At 38.5% G+C, this 16,392-nt stretch overlaps 1 protein-coding gene across 1 annotated transcript in view; it reads left to right on the top strand.

Annotated features, from left to right (window-relative positions):
* Positions 1 to 9,517, top strand: part of BBOX1 (gamma-butyrobetaine hydroxylase 1) — a 59,960-nt gene extending 50,443 nt beyond the window's left edge. Inside the window, exons 7-8 of the mRNA XM_025928950.2 lie at positions 6,586 to 6,752; positions 9,125 to 9,517. Of these exons, the coding sequence (XP_025784735.1) occupies positions 6,586 to 6,752; positions 9,125 to 9,285 (328 nt within the window). The 3' untranslated portion in view covers positions 9,286 to 9,517. The remainder of the gene's footprint in view (positions 1 to 6,585; positions 6,753 to 9,124) is intronic.
* The last annotated feature ends 6,875 nt before the right edge of the window (positions 9,518 to 16,392 follow it).

Raw genomic sequence — 16,392 nt, 5'->3', positions numbered from 1 at the left:
CCCAATAGCTGTAACAAAACTAGACAACCCACTGCCCAATTTGTAATTAAGTCCATCCTTGAAGCAATTGCCATGGCCAGGAAATCAGAAAATTCCAACTGGCCATTCTGGATTACGTGTTCATCTCTGGAGCAGAGTCAGTCTCACCTGAACCTCACGAGCTGATTAAAAAAAACCAGAAATGTCTGCCTAAATCAATGCCAACCAAAATCATATTTCCCTATATAGAAGATTTTGTTATTTTTTCATTTAACATTATTTCCTCATAATTTTTCCAAGGATTTACTTCCAAAGGCCACAAATTTATCCTTTTATTCAAGAATTATCTTACCTTGTGTTTCTAAGAAAGGATTTATTTAATCAAATCTCAGTTCATGAATTTGGGGGTGTTTCCAATTTTAGAGTTGAGTCTGTGTTCTTCTTTTAGGAGAAACAGACAAATAATATGACAATTAAGTCACTGAATAATCAAATCCCCAATATCCTAACTCATCTCTCTTGTATAAACATGCGACCTTCATTTATTCATCCAACAAGTTTTTATTAAAGGCAGCCACTCTTCTTGGTAGTTGGGATACATCCGTGGACAAAACAAAGATTCCTGCCCTCATGTAGTTTCAAGTCTAATGGGGGAAGAGAAAATTAGAGATTTGAAAACAAACGAGTGAATTGCAATGATCATTAAAACATTTTTTAAGTACTTAAGAAAACAGGTGTAGTAGGGTAGAATAAGGGGAATCTGCAGAACCAAAGACTTAGGGATGATGGAACTTGCATTTAGTATGTGGTGAGGAAAAGCTTTACTGAGTAGGTGATAGTTGAGCAAAAACTTAGAGGAGTGAAGGAGTTTGCTCAGAAGAGGAGCAGTTTCCAGAAACAGCTAGAGCAAATGTCCTAAAGACCTTAAGAACACATCTGATGTGTTCAAGGGACAGCAAGGAGGCCCGCGTGGAGCAATGTTAAGAGAGGAGGTCAGATGGGAGCTAAGCTCATGTAGAGCCTTGTTATCCATTGTTTAAAAACATATTGCCTTTCCCTCTTAGTGAAATAGGGAGCTGCTGCAAGATTTTGACCAGAAGAGAGACACTTATACTTAGATAAATTTATGTATATTTTGAATGGATCACCCTGGCTGCTGTGCTGAATACAGTGGAGAGGGGCAAAGGCAGGAACAGGAAGACCAGTCAGGAAGCTGCTGCAGGACAGCAGGCTGGAGGTGAGGGTAACTTGAACATGAGTGACCATATGGTGGTAGTGTGGAGAAGTGTCTGCTTATGGATGTATTTTGCAGGTTGAAACAGCATATTTTCCTGACAGATTGGATGAAGGGTTTCAGAGAAAGACAGCCATCAAAAATAAATTGTAGTTCAGAATAACATTCTCTGAGTGGTCTGGTCATCACAGTGGGAAAGAGAAGAAATGACTGTTGGAGTCTTAGTTTTAACAGGTCGGTTTTAACTATTCAAAAATTGCCTTAAAAACCCATAACAGATTTCAGTTTTGTTGTGAATATAATTGCAGGCTAGAGAATGGAGGCAAAACAAACAAAAGAACAAATAACCCTTAGTAAGTAAGTGACATTAGTTGAGTGTATGTCATCTGAATCACAATTTGGCTTTGTTGTTTTTTATAGTAAAATTCCAGAATTTGGCCATTTTCAAGGTCTTGGGGATATCCCTTGGGAACATCAAGTGAATAACATTAATCCACTTAAAAATGTATTTTTAACAACAGGAGGTGAAACAAATAGGGTTTTCAATTAATTGAGGAACTTTGTCTATGGAGTGTTTGGATTAATTTAATTTTCCTCACAGTTAAATTTTTAACTCTTTCGAGATGTATATGTTCTATCTAGTACAAAAAACATCTCGGAGGCTGCTGGCAGAGTTAGGTGCAAGGCAGTATAATAACAAATAAACAAATAAACTAGGAAAAAAATCATAAGGATCAGATTAAGCTACACCAGTGCATCCTAGTGATTACAAGTTCAGTCGCATGAACACCATTCCCACTCCTTGGCTTGTTAGTGCGGTGATCATGCTCTAGTGACTTAGACTTGCTAAGCTGTCTCTTTTCTGGTAAAAAGGGAGTAATTTTAATGCCTACCACACATAATCAAAGTGGGAATTATAGAGACAATGGATAGACTGCTTTATCACAGTGCCTGGCTCTGGAAAGGGCAGAATAAATTTTAGCTAGCCAAAATTCTAGAAAGTCCAACACATCTACTCATGATAGATTTCAGTTTCAGCTGTGAGTTTCTATAGACCAAAGTAAGGAGGGAACATAAACAATTCCCAAGATTCAACATAGTTCTAAGTGAGAAATAAATTGTTCTTGCAGATCCTAATAAAATGTGATGTGGTGGGCAATACCACAATGACTTACCCACAACAAATTCAAAAAATCCCATCAACTATCACATCTCTCAATGAGACCGACTATTGTAACTAATGAGGAGTATTCATGGCACCACCTCTGAGTGCAGGAGATGATTCTCTGAGTCCTTTCACTGGGCTCTTTTATTGGCATCACTGATGACATTTTGCTTTTGCTGATCTGTAGTCGCCATGATGCTGGTTTACGTTTAAATGTTTACCTTTTACATATCGCTAGTCTATAGCCAGTTACTCCTCATCGATGGGGGCCTTTTACACTTCCTCAGCATGTAACCCTGAATTGGGACCTCCCTTTCATTCTGTGGTGGCATGCAGAATTTCCTGCTTACTGTGACATTTTAGGTTGATCTTCAAGATGTCAACCAATCATCTCCTCTAACATTGTTCAATCGTTAGAATAATGTCTTCTCTAGACTCATAATTAAGTTTGCTTTCTGTTTCCCCTCATGTCATTGCTAAAAATGCTAAATAATGAATTTGTGTCTTTTTTTAGACAGAGTAAACACCAGGCGAATGAAAAGAGACAGAGAGAAAGAGACAATATTGATTATTATTATCTATATACGTGAAATAAAGAAATGAAAGTGTAATACAATGGTCCATGGGGCATACAGTTCTGATTTTTCTTAAATTAATGAGTCACAAAATTCCTTTCACTGATAGGTGAGGATACACACATGGACTCTAAAAGGGAGAGCTCATTGCTAGCACAACCATTTCCATCAAGGAACTACAGTGTTAGTGAAAAAGAAACAGATCACCAGACTGGCTTGGGTGGAAGACGTCCAAGAAGGTTCAAAGTTGTGACATCCTTGTCAGTGACACAGAGGATGGCACAAAGGGTGTTATCATTGTATGTACCAAGAATAAAACTGGGAGAGAGGAGGGAAAGAGGATCAGGGGCAATTCTCAAAGATAAGAATAAAAGACAAAATGTTCTCAGAAACTTTGAAAGGGTCTGAAACCTGCAATGTAAACTTGAACAGGGCAATTGAAAGGTCAAGAACTGCCCTTTGTGCCACTGAAACCTGGAGGTCTACAGTCTTCTGCTGATGGACCTTTTCCTTGATTCTCTGTTCATAAAGCTGCAACCTGCAAGCCACAGAATATTCTTTACCTGTGTGGAGAGGATGGGGGAAGGAAGAAGGTCTCTCCTTGCCTATTCAGTCATATTTGGTTTTTTTTTAATTTATTTATTTAAAAAAAAGTTTTTTAATGTTTATTCATTTTTGAGAGACAGAGAGAGCACATTAGTGGGGGAGGGGCAGAGAGGGAGGGAGACACAGATTCCGAAGCAGGCTCCAGGCTCTGAGCTGTCAGCACACAGCCCAACGCGGAGCTCGATCTCATGAACTGAACTGTGAGATCATGACCTGAGCTGTAGTAGGATGCCCAACTGACTGACCCACCCAGCACTCCTGTTTTTTAATCAGTATATGTAAATTCTCGTTTTAAGAGCCCAAGAGCCTTACTGAAAACCAATTCCTTTCTTTCACTTTTTTCCCCAGTGTGGGTCCAATAGGTAGTTTTCTATCACTATCAAAAAGCAAAGAGTTGAAGCTAATGACCCATTCTTAGAGTTTACCATTACAATTGCCTTTGGCTAAAAGGATTAAATATTAATCTGAGTCACAAAGCACAGGGACCCAGAGAGCTACAATTTGGATACTATAGGCAGTCACATTTTCCTCCTGTACCCTGATTTGTTGTTAACAGTTCACTCTGTGTGATTGGTCAGCTAAGTGTGATCTAGACCCCAAAGTAGTGTCACCAAGCCCTGGCACACATGCTAGTCTGTTTGGTTTGACCCATCAGGTCTGGGTCCCAGTCACATATAGGCTCATAGTACCACCTCCCGGGCTGACCCAGGAACACCCCTCCATACTTGGCCACCTTCCTTGCCCACCTTCAGTTTTCATCCATCCTTCCTATTTCTATATAAACAAATGAGAGAGTTAGTCAATGCTTTAGGACTAGCTGAAAGTTCACCTTCCCAAAAAACTTAAAAAAAAAAAAATCTCTTCCTTTTGCTTCTGTGTCTAGACAATGCTCGTGTTGTGCCAATTCTAACCAGAATAGCTTAAATGCAGAAATAATGGTATCTATTCTTATATCAAAAGTAGTATTATCTTACATTGTCATGATCATGATCCATATTCTAAGGAAGGATAGAGTGATCACAATATACTATCTCCAAAATACTAAAAAGACCTTGGTACTGTCCCAAGACACTGAAAAAATATAGAGAGTAGCATATGCAGTGAGTATTTATTAACTGCCTATTATGTCCAGGCTCACTGAGAATACAACACTAAATGAGTTAGAGTATTGGTCTTCTAGAAGCCTATATACTAAGATAGTGTATAGAGAGATACAAAGAACATATCTTAGGCTAGATTCTTCTTTTCACTGTGTCTTAGTTTCCCTATCTATAAACTAAGGATGGAGGGGCGCCTGCGTTGCTTGGTCGGTTAAGCGTCCAACTTTGGCTCAGGTCATGATCTCACAGTCCGTGAGTTCGAGCCCTGCGTCGGGCTCTGTGCTGACAGCTCAGAGCCTGGAGCCTGTTTCAGATTCTGTGTCTCCCTCTCTGTGCCCCTCCCCTGTTCATGCTCTGTCTCTCTCTGTCTCAAAAATAAATAAACATTAAAAAAAAATTTTTTTTAAATAAAAAAATAAAAAAAAATAAACTAAGGATGGAATTAGAACAGTGCATTTCAAACTTTTAGAAAATAGATTTTTCTTCCCAGTCATGCTTCAATAAAATCATACTTAAAAACCTTAAAGTGGTTGACCCATGAACTTGTAACATAAAAATATTCTAATACATAAAAGCTACTATTTTAAAGAATGAAGAATGAATTCATTTTCTTAAACATAAAAAAAACAACTTTTTAACTGGAATCTTTCAGTAACATTTATTTTAAATTAATTTGAAACATTCAGGCACTTATGTAGTAAGATTTCAAAAAACACCTGCTAAATGGATCTCCAAAATAAACAGATGCTCAACATCACTAATATTCAGGGAAATGCAAACCAGAACCACAGTGAGATGTTACGTCACACCTGTCAGAATGGCTAAAATCAAAAGCATAAGATACAATAAGTGTTGGCGAGGATGTGGAGAAAAGGGAACCCTCATGCACTGTTGGTGGGAATGCAAACTGGTGCAGCCACTGTGGAAAACACCATGGAGCTTCCTCAAAAAATTAAAAATAGAACTAACATATGATCCAGTAATTCCACTACTGAATATTTACCCAAAGAAATACAAAAACATTAATACACTGCATCCCAGTGTTTATTGCAGCATTACTTAAAATAGCCAAAATATGGAAGCAGCCCAGGTGTGATAAAGAGGTGATGTATGTGTGTATATATAACGGAGTATTTCTCAGCCATAAAAAAGAATGCTATCTTGCCATTTGCAACATAGATAGAGCTAGAGAGAGCACAATGCTAAGCAAAATAAGTCAGAGAAAGACAAATACTATCTGATTTCACTCCTATGTAGAATTTAAGAAACAAAACAAAGGGAAAAAAAAAGAAAGACAAACCAAGAAACAGATTCTTGGCTATAAAAAACAAATTGCTATTACCAGAGGAGGGGTGAAATAAGTGAGGGGGTTTAAGAGCGTACATATTTTGAGGCACCTGTGTGGCTCAGTTGGTTAAGCGCCTGACTTTGTATCGGGTCATGATCTCACAGTTCATGAGTTCAAGTCCCACATTGGGCTTCGTACTAACGTGCAGAGCCTGCATGGGATTCTCTCTCCCTCTCTCTCTGACCCTCCCCTGCTTGTGCACACTCTCCCTCTCTCTTTCTCTCCCTCTCTCTCTCTCTCTCTCTCTCTCAGAGTGAATAAGTAAACTTAAAAAAAAAAAGAATACATGTATCTTGATGAGCACTATGTACAGAAATGTGGAATCACTATATCATACACCTGAAATTAATAGAACACTGTATAACTATACTGGATTTAAAATTAAAAGAAAAAAACTTGAATGAATAAACAGCAAATGACTATACTGTACCACAGATAACCTCAATACCTTCTGTACATGTTTCTGGATTCATTAATACTGTATTTCAGACACATCTCCCAAGACAAATTGACCCTCAGAAATGTAAATAAATACTTCATGGCTTATATATTTTAACTTTTTTCTCTTTAAAAAATAGATTAGATGATAAAGACCAAGTGATCCGCATCAACTTCAATAATGCAACCAGAGACACTGTATTTGATGTACCTGTTGAAAGAGTTCAGCCTTTTTATGCTGCTCTGAAGGAGTTTGTTGACCTCATGAACTGTAAAGAATACAAGGTTACTTTCAAGATGAATCCAGGTCAGTGAACACATTTTCTCAAACTCAACACAGGGATTTTCTTCAACCTTAACCATTTAGAGCAAGATCTAGAGCAGTTTCTCTCATATATGGCATGTGGAACACTTATAACAATCTTTGCGAGAAGCCAGCTGGATTAAATAGCAGACTCCTGGCCCCAACCACTGCTCTATTGCCTCTTCAGACTAAAAAATATTCTTTTCTTTTTCAAAATATTTATGTATTTTTGGGAGAGTGCAAGTGGGGGAGGGGCAGAGAGAGGGGGACAGAGGATCCCAAGGCGGCTTTGCACTGACAGACTGACAGCAGCAAGCTGGATGTGGGGCTCAAACTCATGAAGCACGAGACCATGACCTAGGCCGAAGTCAGACATTCAACTGCCTGAGCCACCCAGGCACCCCTAAAAATACTCATTTCTAGCAGACTCATAGGTAATCTTTAATCACACCAAAATTTAATAACCTCCAACCTAAAGAATAAATACATGAGAGAGAAGCTATAAACCAAATGAAATCTCACTTCTGATGTCAAGACTGATGACTTAGGTTTTCTATCCTGATAGCCCGTCAATACAAACTGAGTCTTAATTCTTCTATCCTGGAAAACAAATAAAATTATCCCTATGATTCTCTCTAAAGTAGAGGATTAATGTTTACTCATTTAACTTATTTGCTCTGGCAGAGATAGTGCTACCTGAAATGAAGTGTACTTGAAGTAGTCCAGCCACAGACACCTGGGTGGCTCGGTCAGTTAAGCATCTGACTTCGGCTCAGGTCAGGATCTCACGGCTCCTGGGTTAGAGCTCTGTGCTGACAGCTCAGAGCCTGGAGCCTGCTTCGGATTCTGTGTCTCCCTCTCTCTCTGCCCCTCCCCTGCTCATGATCTGTCTCTCTCTGTCTCTCAAAAATAAATAAACTTTAAAACAATTTTTTTGAAGTAGTCCAGCTACTTGAAATAAAGGAATAGAGAGCATGGTGTTTGTTCTGGACCACCTTGACTCAGTGAAGTGATCTCAAACTTGAGGCTTTTGATACCTATCATAAAAAACAGAATTTCTCTCTGCTGTTGATTTGGCTGAGGGGAAGATTCTAATCATAATTAGCTTTTTAATTGATCTTTGGCATAATAAAGTAATATTGGAAACCTCTATAAATCCACTGATAGGCAGTCACAACAGGTTGATTTTAAGAGCAGTAACATATAAAATGGAAATATCATGAGAGAAAAATACCAAAAAATAGAAGTTGGAATTGAAGCTCTACCATTTAATGGCTGTGTAGTTTTAGGCAAATCCCTCAACTTCCTGGAGCCTCGGTTTTCTCAAATGAAAAGATGGAACTAACACCCTTTTCAGTATTTTTATGAGGCTTAGAAATAATGTACACAAAATACTAGGAACATAGAAGACAGACCAAGTCACTATCCTTATAATTATCTGAAGTTGTTAAACTGGAAAGAAAGATTTCTTTTTTTTTCCAATATATGAAATTTATTGTGAAATTGGTTTGGAAAGAAATATTTCTAAGTAAGAGCTAAATAACAACCACAAAGAGCAATTCAAAGTTTTACACAAAGATAATATTTTAGGGGCATCTGTGTGGCTCAGTCGGTTGAGTGTCTGACTCTTGATTTGGGCTCAGGTTCATGATCTCAGGGTTGTGGGATTGATGGAGCCCCTCATCTGGCTCTGTGCTGATGGTGCAGACCCTGCTTGGGATTCTTTGTCTCTGCCCCTCCCCCGCTCATGTGTGCATGTGCATGTGCACTCTCTCTCTCTCAAAATAAATAAACATTTTTTAAAGATAATATTTTAGGTAAAAATTATAAAAGTGTCTACAGAAGCCTGGACTATAAATGTCAAAAGGTCTAAAGCAGTTTGCATTCAATGATCTGATTGGGTGAAAAAATGAATGTACAATTTTCAGTCAGAGAAAGACAAATACCATATGATTTCACTTGTATGTGGAATTGAAGAAACAAAACAGAAGAACATAGGGGGAAAGAGAGAAGCAGACTCTCAACTAGACAGAACAAAATGAGTGTTGCTGGAGGGGAGGTGGGTGGGGCGCCAGGTTAAGTAGGTGATGCAGATTAAGGAGGGCACTTGTGATGAGCACCAGGTATTATATGGAAGTGATGAATCACTAAATTCTATTCCTGAAACCAATATTATGATATATGTTAACTTTTTCATTTTTATTTAAATAAAAACTTGAAACAAATAAAACAAACGTCAAAAACAACAGGAAAAAAAGAAACATACTATTTCTTGATGTGAACAAAGTATCCATGTTATTTTGCATTTTATATTTTCTAGCTCTGCAAATCATTGAAACACATGATTATTCATATTGAAAAAATGTTTTGTCTAGGTGATGTGATTACTTTTGATAACTGGCGCTTACTTCATGGCCGACGTAGCTATGAAGCAGGAACTGAGATATCCCGCCATCTGGAAGGAGCTTATGCCGACTGGGATGTAGTAATGTCAAGGCTTCGTATCTTAAGGCAGTGTATCCAGAACACAAACTGAATCTCCTGTCTACAATTTCAGTAAGATTCCAATGAGTGTATTTTGTAAGATATGGCAAGGTTGTCTTCACAGACTATGATCTATGTCATTTACATATTAATTTCTTTCATGAACATGCCCTCTTTATCAGAAGGGTTTTCCTTTTCTCATAATCATATACAATGCCAACATTTTAGATGTTTTAGCAGTGTTTTTTCCTTTCCAAATAAAGTGTTTCTTCTGCTCTATTGCATATATGATCTAATTTCTTTTGCCTGTATATGAGAGGCTCCAGAATGCCTACAAATAGTTTTGTATCAAATAAAACTTTTTCAAATAAATCCCTTTTTAAATAAAGCTTTTGTTTCAAATAAAGCTTGTGTTTCAAATAAAACTTGTCTCAAATAAAACATGTTCCTGCTCTGTTTTCTGTACAGTCTCAATTTTCATGACTGCATGTGACTGTCCTTAGCATGATTGGGGTAAGGCTTCATATTTTTGAAGATCTGTTTTATTCACTTTTATTATAGATTTCTGTTATCCAGGTTTTCAGACCTCAACAACCTCTGATCCAAACATTTTCTTTAACAACTAAATTATGACACCAAACCCAAACATGTCAAATGAAGGGGAAATCTAGTCTGCCTATGTTTCTCTTGCCCTGAGTCAGCACTCCTAAGGATTGCCAGTATAGCTTACACCTGTCTGTGAATCAGTTCTCATTCCTTGCCTTCAACAAATAACTAGGAAAGGTCTAACTAAAGTGCATGCAACACTCATACACAGATACAGTGTCTGCTAATCTCGGGACAGCTTCCCCTGCTGGTCTTGCCTTCCTGTATGGTCACTCCTTGTCCCCAGTGGTGGAACACAGACGTCATGGCTAGCCATGGAAATGCCACTTATGTTGAGACCAGTCCTTTCCCTACTGCTGCTGAAAGGGGAGCCTCAGCACTACCATTTGCTGAAATCCTGGTAATACATAGATTTTTAGTCTATATTGTTGGGGACCTAACCAGGCTTCCTATTTGGAAAGTGTTAATGACTGTCAACACCATGGAACTCCACCTGTTGCATTAAGACCAAGTGAAAGAGGATACCTGGGTAGCTCAGTTGGTTGAGCATTGGACTTCAGATCAGGTCATGATCTCACGGTTCGTGAGTTTGAGCCCCACATCGGGCTTATTGCTGTCAGTGAGAGCCTGCTTCAGATCCTCTGTCTCCCTCTCTCTCTCTCTCTCTGCCCCTCCTCCACTCACATGCACATACTGTCTCCCCCCCCACCCCGTCTCTCCAAAATGAATAAACATTAGAAAAAAAAAAAAAAGAACAAGTGAAAGTACTACTTCCATCCATGTGTTCCTTCTACTTCACACTCACAGGGTGTCCACGGCACTGGGAGGCTAGATCACAGGTGCTGTGAGCCCTTGTCACCACTCCCCACTGGTTCTCCAAACTCTGGTTTTGAGTCCACATCAACAGCCTAGACTCCGCTTTCCCTGACAACACTGCCTTTTTCTGGGGCCTTCATTGTCCTTTCCTATCATGTGGTCTTGATCAGGGCTACAGTAATATATCACATATGATTAATGTCTTTGAACTTCAAAAGAAATGGGTTGGGTTTTCTTTTTTTTTTTTATTTTATTTTATTTTATTTTATTTTATTTTATTTTATTTTATTTTTTTTATTTATATATGAAATTTATTGTCAAATTGGTTTCCATACAACACCCAGTGCTCATCCCAAAAGGTGCCCTCCTCAGTACCCATCACCCACCCTCTCCTCCCTCCCACCCCCCATCAACCCTTAGTTTGTTCTCAGTTCTCAACAGTCTCTTATGCTTTGGCTCTCTCCCACTCTAACCTCTTTTTTTTTTTTTTTTTGTTCCCCTCCCCCATGGGTTTCTCTTAAGTTTCTTAGGATCCACATAAGAGTGAAACCATATGGTATCTGTCTTTCTCTGTATGGCTTATTTCACTTAGCATCACACTCTCCAGTTCCATCCACGTTGCTATAAAAGGCCATATTTCATTTTTTCTCATTGCCACGTAGTACTCCATTGTGTATATAAACCACAATTTCTTTATCCATTCATCAGTTGATGGACATGTAGGCTCTTTCCATAATTTGGCTATTGTTGAGAGTGCTGCTATGAACATTGGGGTACAAGTGCCCCTATGCATCAGTACTCCTGTGTCCCTTGGATAAATTCCTAGCAGTGCTATTGCTGGGTCATAGGGTAGGTCTATTTTCAATTTTCTGAGGAACCTCCACATTGCTTTCCAGAGCGGCTGCACCAATTTGCATTCCCACCAACAGTGCAAGAGGGTTCCCGTTTCTCCACATCCTCGCCAGCATCTATAGTCTCCTGATTTGTTCATTTTGGCCACTCTGACTGGCGTGAGGTGATATCTGAGTGTGGTTTTGATTTGTATTTCCCTGATAAGGAGCGACGCTGAACATCTTTTCATGTGCCTGTTGGCCATCCGGATGTCTTCTTTAGAGAAGTGTCTATTCATGTTTTCTGCCCATTTCTTCACTGGGTTATTTGCTTTTCGGGTGTGGAGTTTGGTGAGCTCTTTATAGATTTTGGATACTAGCCCTTTGTCCGATATGTCATTTGCAAATATCTTTTCCCATTCCGTTGGTTGCCTTTTAGTTTTGTTGGTTGTTTCCTTTGCTGTGCAGAAGCTTTTGATCTTCATAAGGTCCCAGTAATTCACTTTTGCTTTTAATTCCCTTGCCTTTGGGGATGTGTCGAGTAAGAGATTGCTACGGCTGAGGTCAGAGAGGTCTTTTCCTGCTTTCTCCTCTAAGGTTTTGATGGTTTCCTGTCTCACATTCAGGTCCTTTATCCATTTTGAGTTTATTTTTGTGAATGGTGTGAGAAAGTGGTCTAGTTTCAACCTTCTGCATGTTGCTGTCCAGTTCTCCCAGCACCATTTGTTAAAGAGACTGTCTTTTTTCCATTGGATGTTCTTTCCTGCTTTGTCAAAGATGAGTTGGCCATACGTTTGTGGGTCTAGTTCTGGGGTTTCTATTCTATTCCATTGGTCTATGTGTCTGTTTTTGTGCCATGGGTTGGGTTTTCAATCCCATCTCTCTTAAGACACTCCTAGAATGAAAACAGTCGAGCTCAATAGAGCCATGGCCTGATTCTATGAATAATTCTAAATTATTCTAAAAATAATTTTCTGGAGTGACCCTGGCTTCATTCATTTACAGCATCTAAACCCTAGGTACTGCCAGGCTAATGTGATTTTTTTTAATGTTTGTTTGTTTGCTTGCTTGTTTATTTATTTTGAGAGAGAAAGAGAGAAGGGAGAGAGAGAATCCCAAACAGACTCCATGCTGTCAGTGCAGAACCAGACGCAGGGCTTTATCTCACGAACTGTGAGATCATGACCTGAGCGGAAATCAAGAGTCAGACGTTTAACCTACTGAGCCACCCAGGAGTCCCTAACATGACTTATTATACTTTAATTCATTCAGCTAATATTTATCACATACCTGCTATATATCATGCACTCTGCTAGAGTTAGGACACAGAAGGACTTGAGATGTGACTGTTTATAGTCTGGTAGGGAAACAGATAAGGATATAGATGATGAAGTGCTATATTAACAGAATGGTTCATAGGAAGGCAACAGAGCCAGACTGGGTTGATTAATCAAAGCTTCAGTCTGAGTTAAATGGGTATTAATCATAGTTTTTCAGGCAAAAAAGGGAGCATAACTCTCCAAGTCAACGGGCAGAAGAGGCACAAAGAACTGAGAGTGAACAGAGCGCATGTATTGACTAAAAGTGAAAAATCATGGAATAGCAGTGGTGTAAATTCTGGGATTGGATGCCTAAGTTCAAACTATAATGATGACAATCAGTTAACTATGTGTATGTGAACAAATAATATCTTCCCTTAAACCCTAGTTTTTCTATCTACAAATGACACTAGTAACGGTTCTTGTCCCATTAACTTTTTATGAGGATTAAATGAAAATTCATGTAAAGTATTTTCCCAAACTTCTCAAATGATAAGTCAGCATGGTGTGTGTGTGTGTGTGTGTGTGTGTGTGTGTGTGTGTGTGTGTGTGTGTGTGTGTTTACCACATCTTTTCTGGCTTTTTAAGTTTTTATTGTAATTTCAGTTAACATATTAGTTATATTAGTTTCAGGTGTACAATACAGTGATTCAGCACTTCAATACATCACTCGCTGCTCATCACAACAAGTACCCTCTTTAATCCCCATCACCTATTCAACCCATCCGCCTGCCCACTTCCCCTATGGTATAGTTTGTTCTCTATGGTTAAGGGTCTGTTTCTTGATTTGTGCCTCTCTCTTTTTTCCTTTGATCATTTGTTTTGTTTCTTAAATTCCACATATGAATGAAATGATATGGTGTTTGTCTTTCTCTGACTGATGTATTTTGCTTAGCATTATACTCTCTAGCTCTATCCATGTCATTGCAACTGGCAAGATTTCACTCTTTTTTATGGCTGAATATATATATATGTACATATATATATATATATATATATACACACACATATATACATATATATATATACACATATATATGTACATATATACATATATATATACATATATATACACATATATATGTACATATGTATTATATATCACATCTTCTTTGTATACTTATACTACTTTGTATACTTAGGCTGCTTCCATACCTTGGCTATTGTAAATAATGCCATTATAAACATAGAGGTGCAGGGGCACCTGGGTGGCACAGTCGGTTAAGCGTCCGACTTCAACCAGGTCACGATCTCGCGGTCCGTGAGTTCGAGCCCCGCGTCAGGCTCTGGACTGATGGCCCAGAGCCTGGAGCCTGTTTCCGATTCTGTGTCTCCCTCTCTCTCTGCCCCTCCCCCGTTCATGCTCTGTCTCTCTCTGTCCCAAAAATAAATAAACGTTGAAAAAAAAATTAAAAAAAATAAAAATAAAAAAAAATAAACATAGAGGTGCACATATCCCTCTGAATTAGTATTCTTGTATTATTTAGGTAAATACCCAATAGTGCAATTGGTGGATCATAGAGTGGTTCTATTTTTAACTTTTTGAGGACCCTCCATACTGTTTTCCGCAGTGGCTGTATTAGTTTGCATTCCCACCAACAGTGCACGAGTGTTCCTTTTCCTTTACAACCTTGCTGACACCTGCTATTTCTTGTGTTTTTGATTTTAGCCATTCTGGCAGATGTGAGGTGATATCCCACTGAGGTTTTGATTTGCATTTCCCTGATGGTAAGTGATGTTGAGCATCTTTTCATGTGTCTGTTAGCCATCTGTATGTCTTCTTTGGAGAAATGTCTGTTCGTGTCTTTTGCCTTTTTTTAAAAATTGCATTATTTGGCTTTTGGGTGTTGAGTTTTGAGTTCTTCATATATTTTGAATACTAGCCCTTTATCAGATATGTCATTTGTAAATACCTTTTCCCATCCAGTAGGTTGCCTTTTAGTTTTGTTGATTGTTTCCTTCTCTATGAAAAAGCTTTTTATTTTGGTGTAGTCCCAATAGTTATTTTTGCTTTTGTTTCTTTTGCCTCAGGGAACATATCTAGAAAGAAGTTGCTATGGCTGATGTCAAAGGAGTTACTATCTATGTCTTCTGTTAGGATTTTTATGGTTTCAGGTATCACATTTAGCCCTTTAATTTATTTTTAATTTATTTTTGTGTATGGTGTACAAAAATTATCCAGTTTATTTCTTTTGCATGTTGCTATCCAGTTTTTCCAACACCATTGTTGAAGAGACTGTCTTTTTCCCATTGCATAGTCTTTCCTGCTTTGTCAAAGATTAACTGACCATATAGTTGTGGGATTATTTCTGGGTCTTCTATTCTGTTCCATTGATCTATGTGTCTATTTTTGTGCCAGTACCATACTGTCTTGATCACTACAGCCTTGTAATATAACTTGCAGTCTGGAATTGCAATGCCTGCAGCTTTGCTTTTCTTTTTCAAGGTTGCTTTGGCCCTTTGGCCTTTAGTGATTCCATACAAATTTTAGAGTTGTTTGTTCTAGTTCTGTGAATGTGTGTGTGTGTTTTAATATAACTTCCTAGACTCATTCCTTAAATATCATAATTCAGCGGGTCTTGGATAAGGCCCAGGAACTGTTAGTTTTATCAAGGATCCTGGGTGATATGCCTCATCAGAGAAGTTTGAGAAATACTGATGTAAAGCATTTAGCATAGTTTCTAACTGAAAGTAAGTATTCAACAGATGGTAACTATTATTAGTTAAAATAACAGAGGCTGTAGAAGAAGAGCATAGGTTAGGGTAAGAAGAGATATATGAAGCTGGATGCAGGGACAGGACCAAGTCATGAAATGTTGAAATGTATGTTGCAATAAAGATCTGATATTTTATCTTGAAACCAGTGAGGAGCCATTTAAAGGTTTTTAAGCAATAAAGTGCCTTTATCAAATATTGATTAGTTAAAGATCCATTTGGCTACATTGTGGAGGGAATTGTACATGAGCAAGACTAGAGGCCATAAACCCACTTATGAGGTTGTAAATCTACTTACTGCAAGAAGCCGGATGAGAAATTAGAAAGGATTGAATGAGAATTCTTGGAAGAGGGACAAGGAGAGGAGAGATATTAAGAAGCCAAATCTAGAAGACTGAGGAACTTTATGTGCCGTGGGATGCATCAAGGAGGGAGATGTCTAGGATGTCTCCTGGGTTGCTACCTGGGAGAGATACATTCACAGTGATTCCAAGTACAAGGAGAGAAAAACCACAACAGCAGAAGCAAGCTTGTGGGCAAGAAAACAAATCCAGTTTTGAACGGACTGAATTTGAATTGCCCCTGAGTTAGTCCACTTGGCAGCTGAATGTATATATACACACACAGCTCAGGATAGACCCTGGGATTGGAGCGCTCCACTTGGGAAGTATATAGATGGTGGATGAAATCATCACTTGTTTTCCCAGAGACATTTAGCGATTGTGACCAAGGTCACAAGGCTCATGGTAGAATGATAAGCTAATGATACTGGCCTAGTTTGTGGAATCAGTTACACTCCAAACATAAAGAATCTGCAGTGGCTTATATTCAAACTCAGCTAGACCTCTTACATATCATATTTTGTTGCTAGAA

This window comes from Puma concolor, chromosome D1 (genome assembly GCF_028749965.1).
Source record: "Puma concolor isolate L17-30 chromosome D1, mPumCon1.1.hap2, whole genome shotgun sequence".
Taxonomy (NCBI): Eukaryota; Metazoa; Chordata; class Mammalia; order Carnivora; family Felidae; genus Puma; species Puma concolor.
Note: the sequence above shows the minus strand (reverse complement) of the source record. Positions and strands in the feature narration are given on the sequence as shown.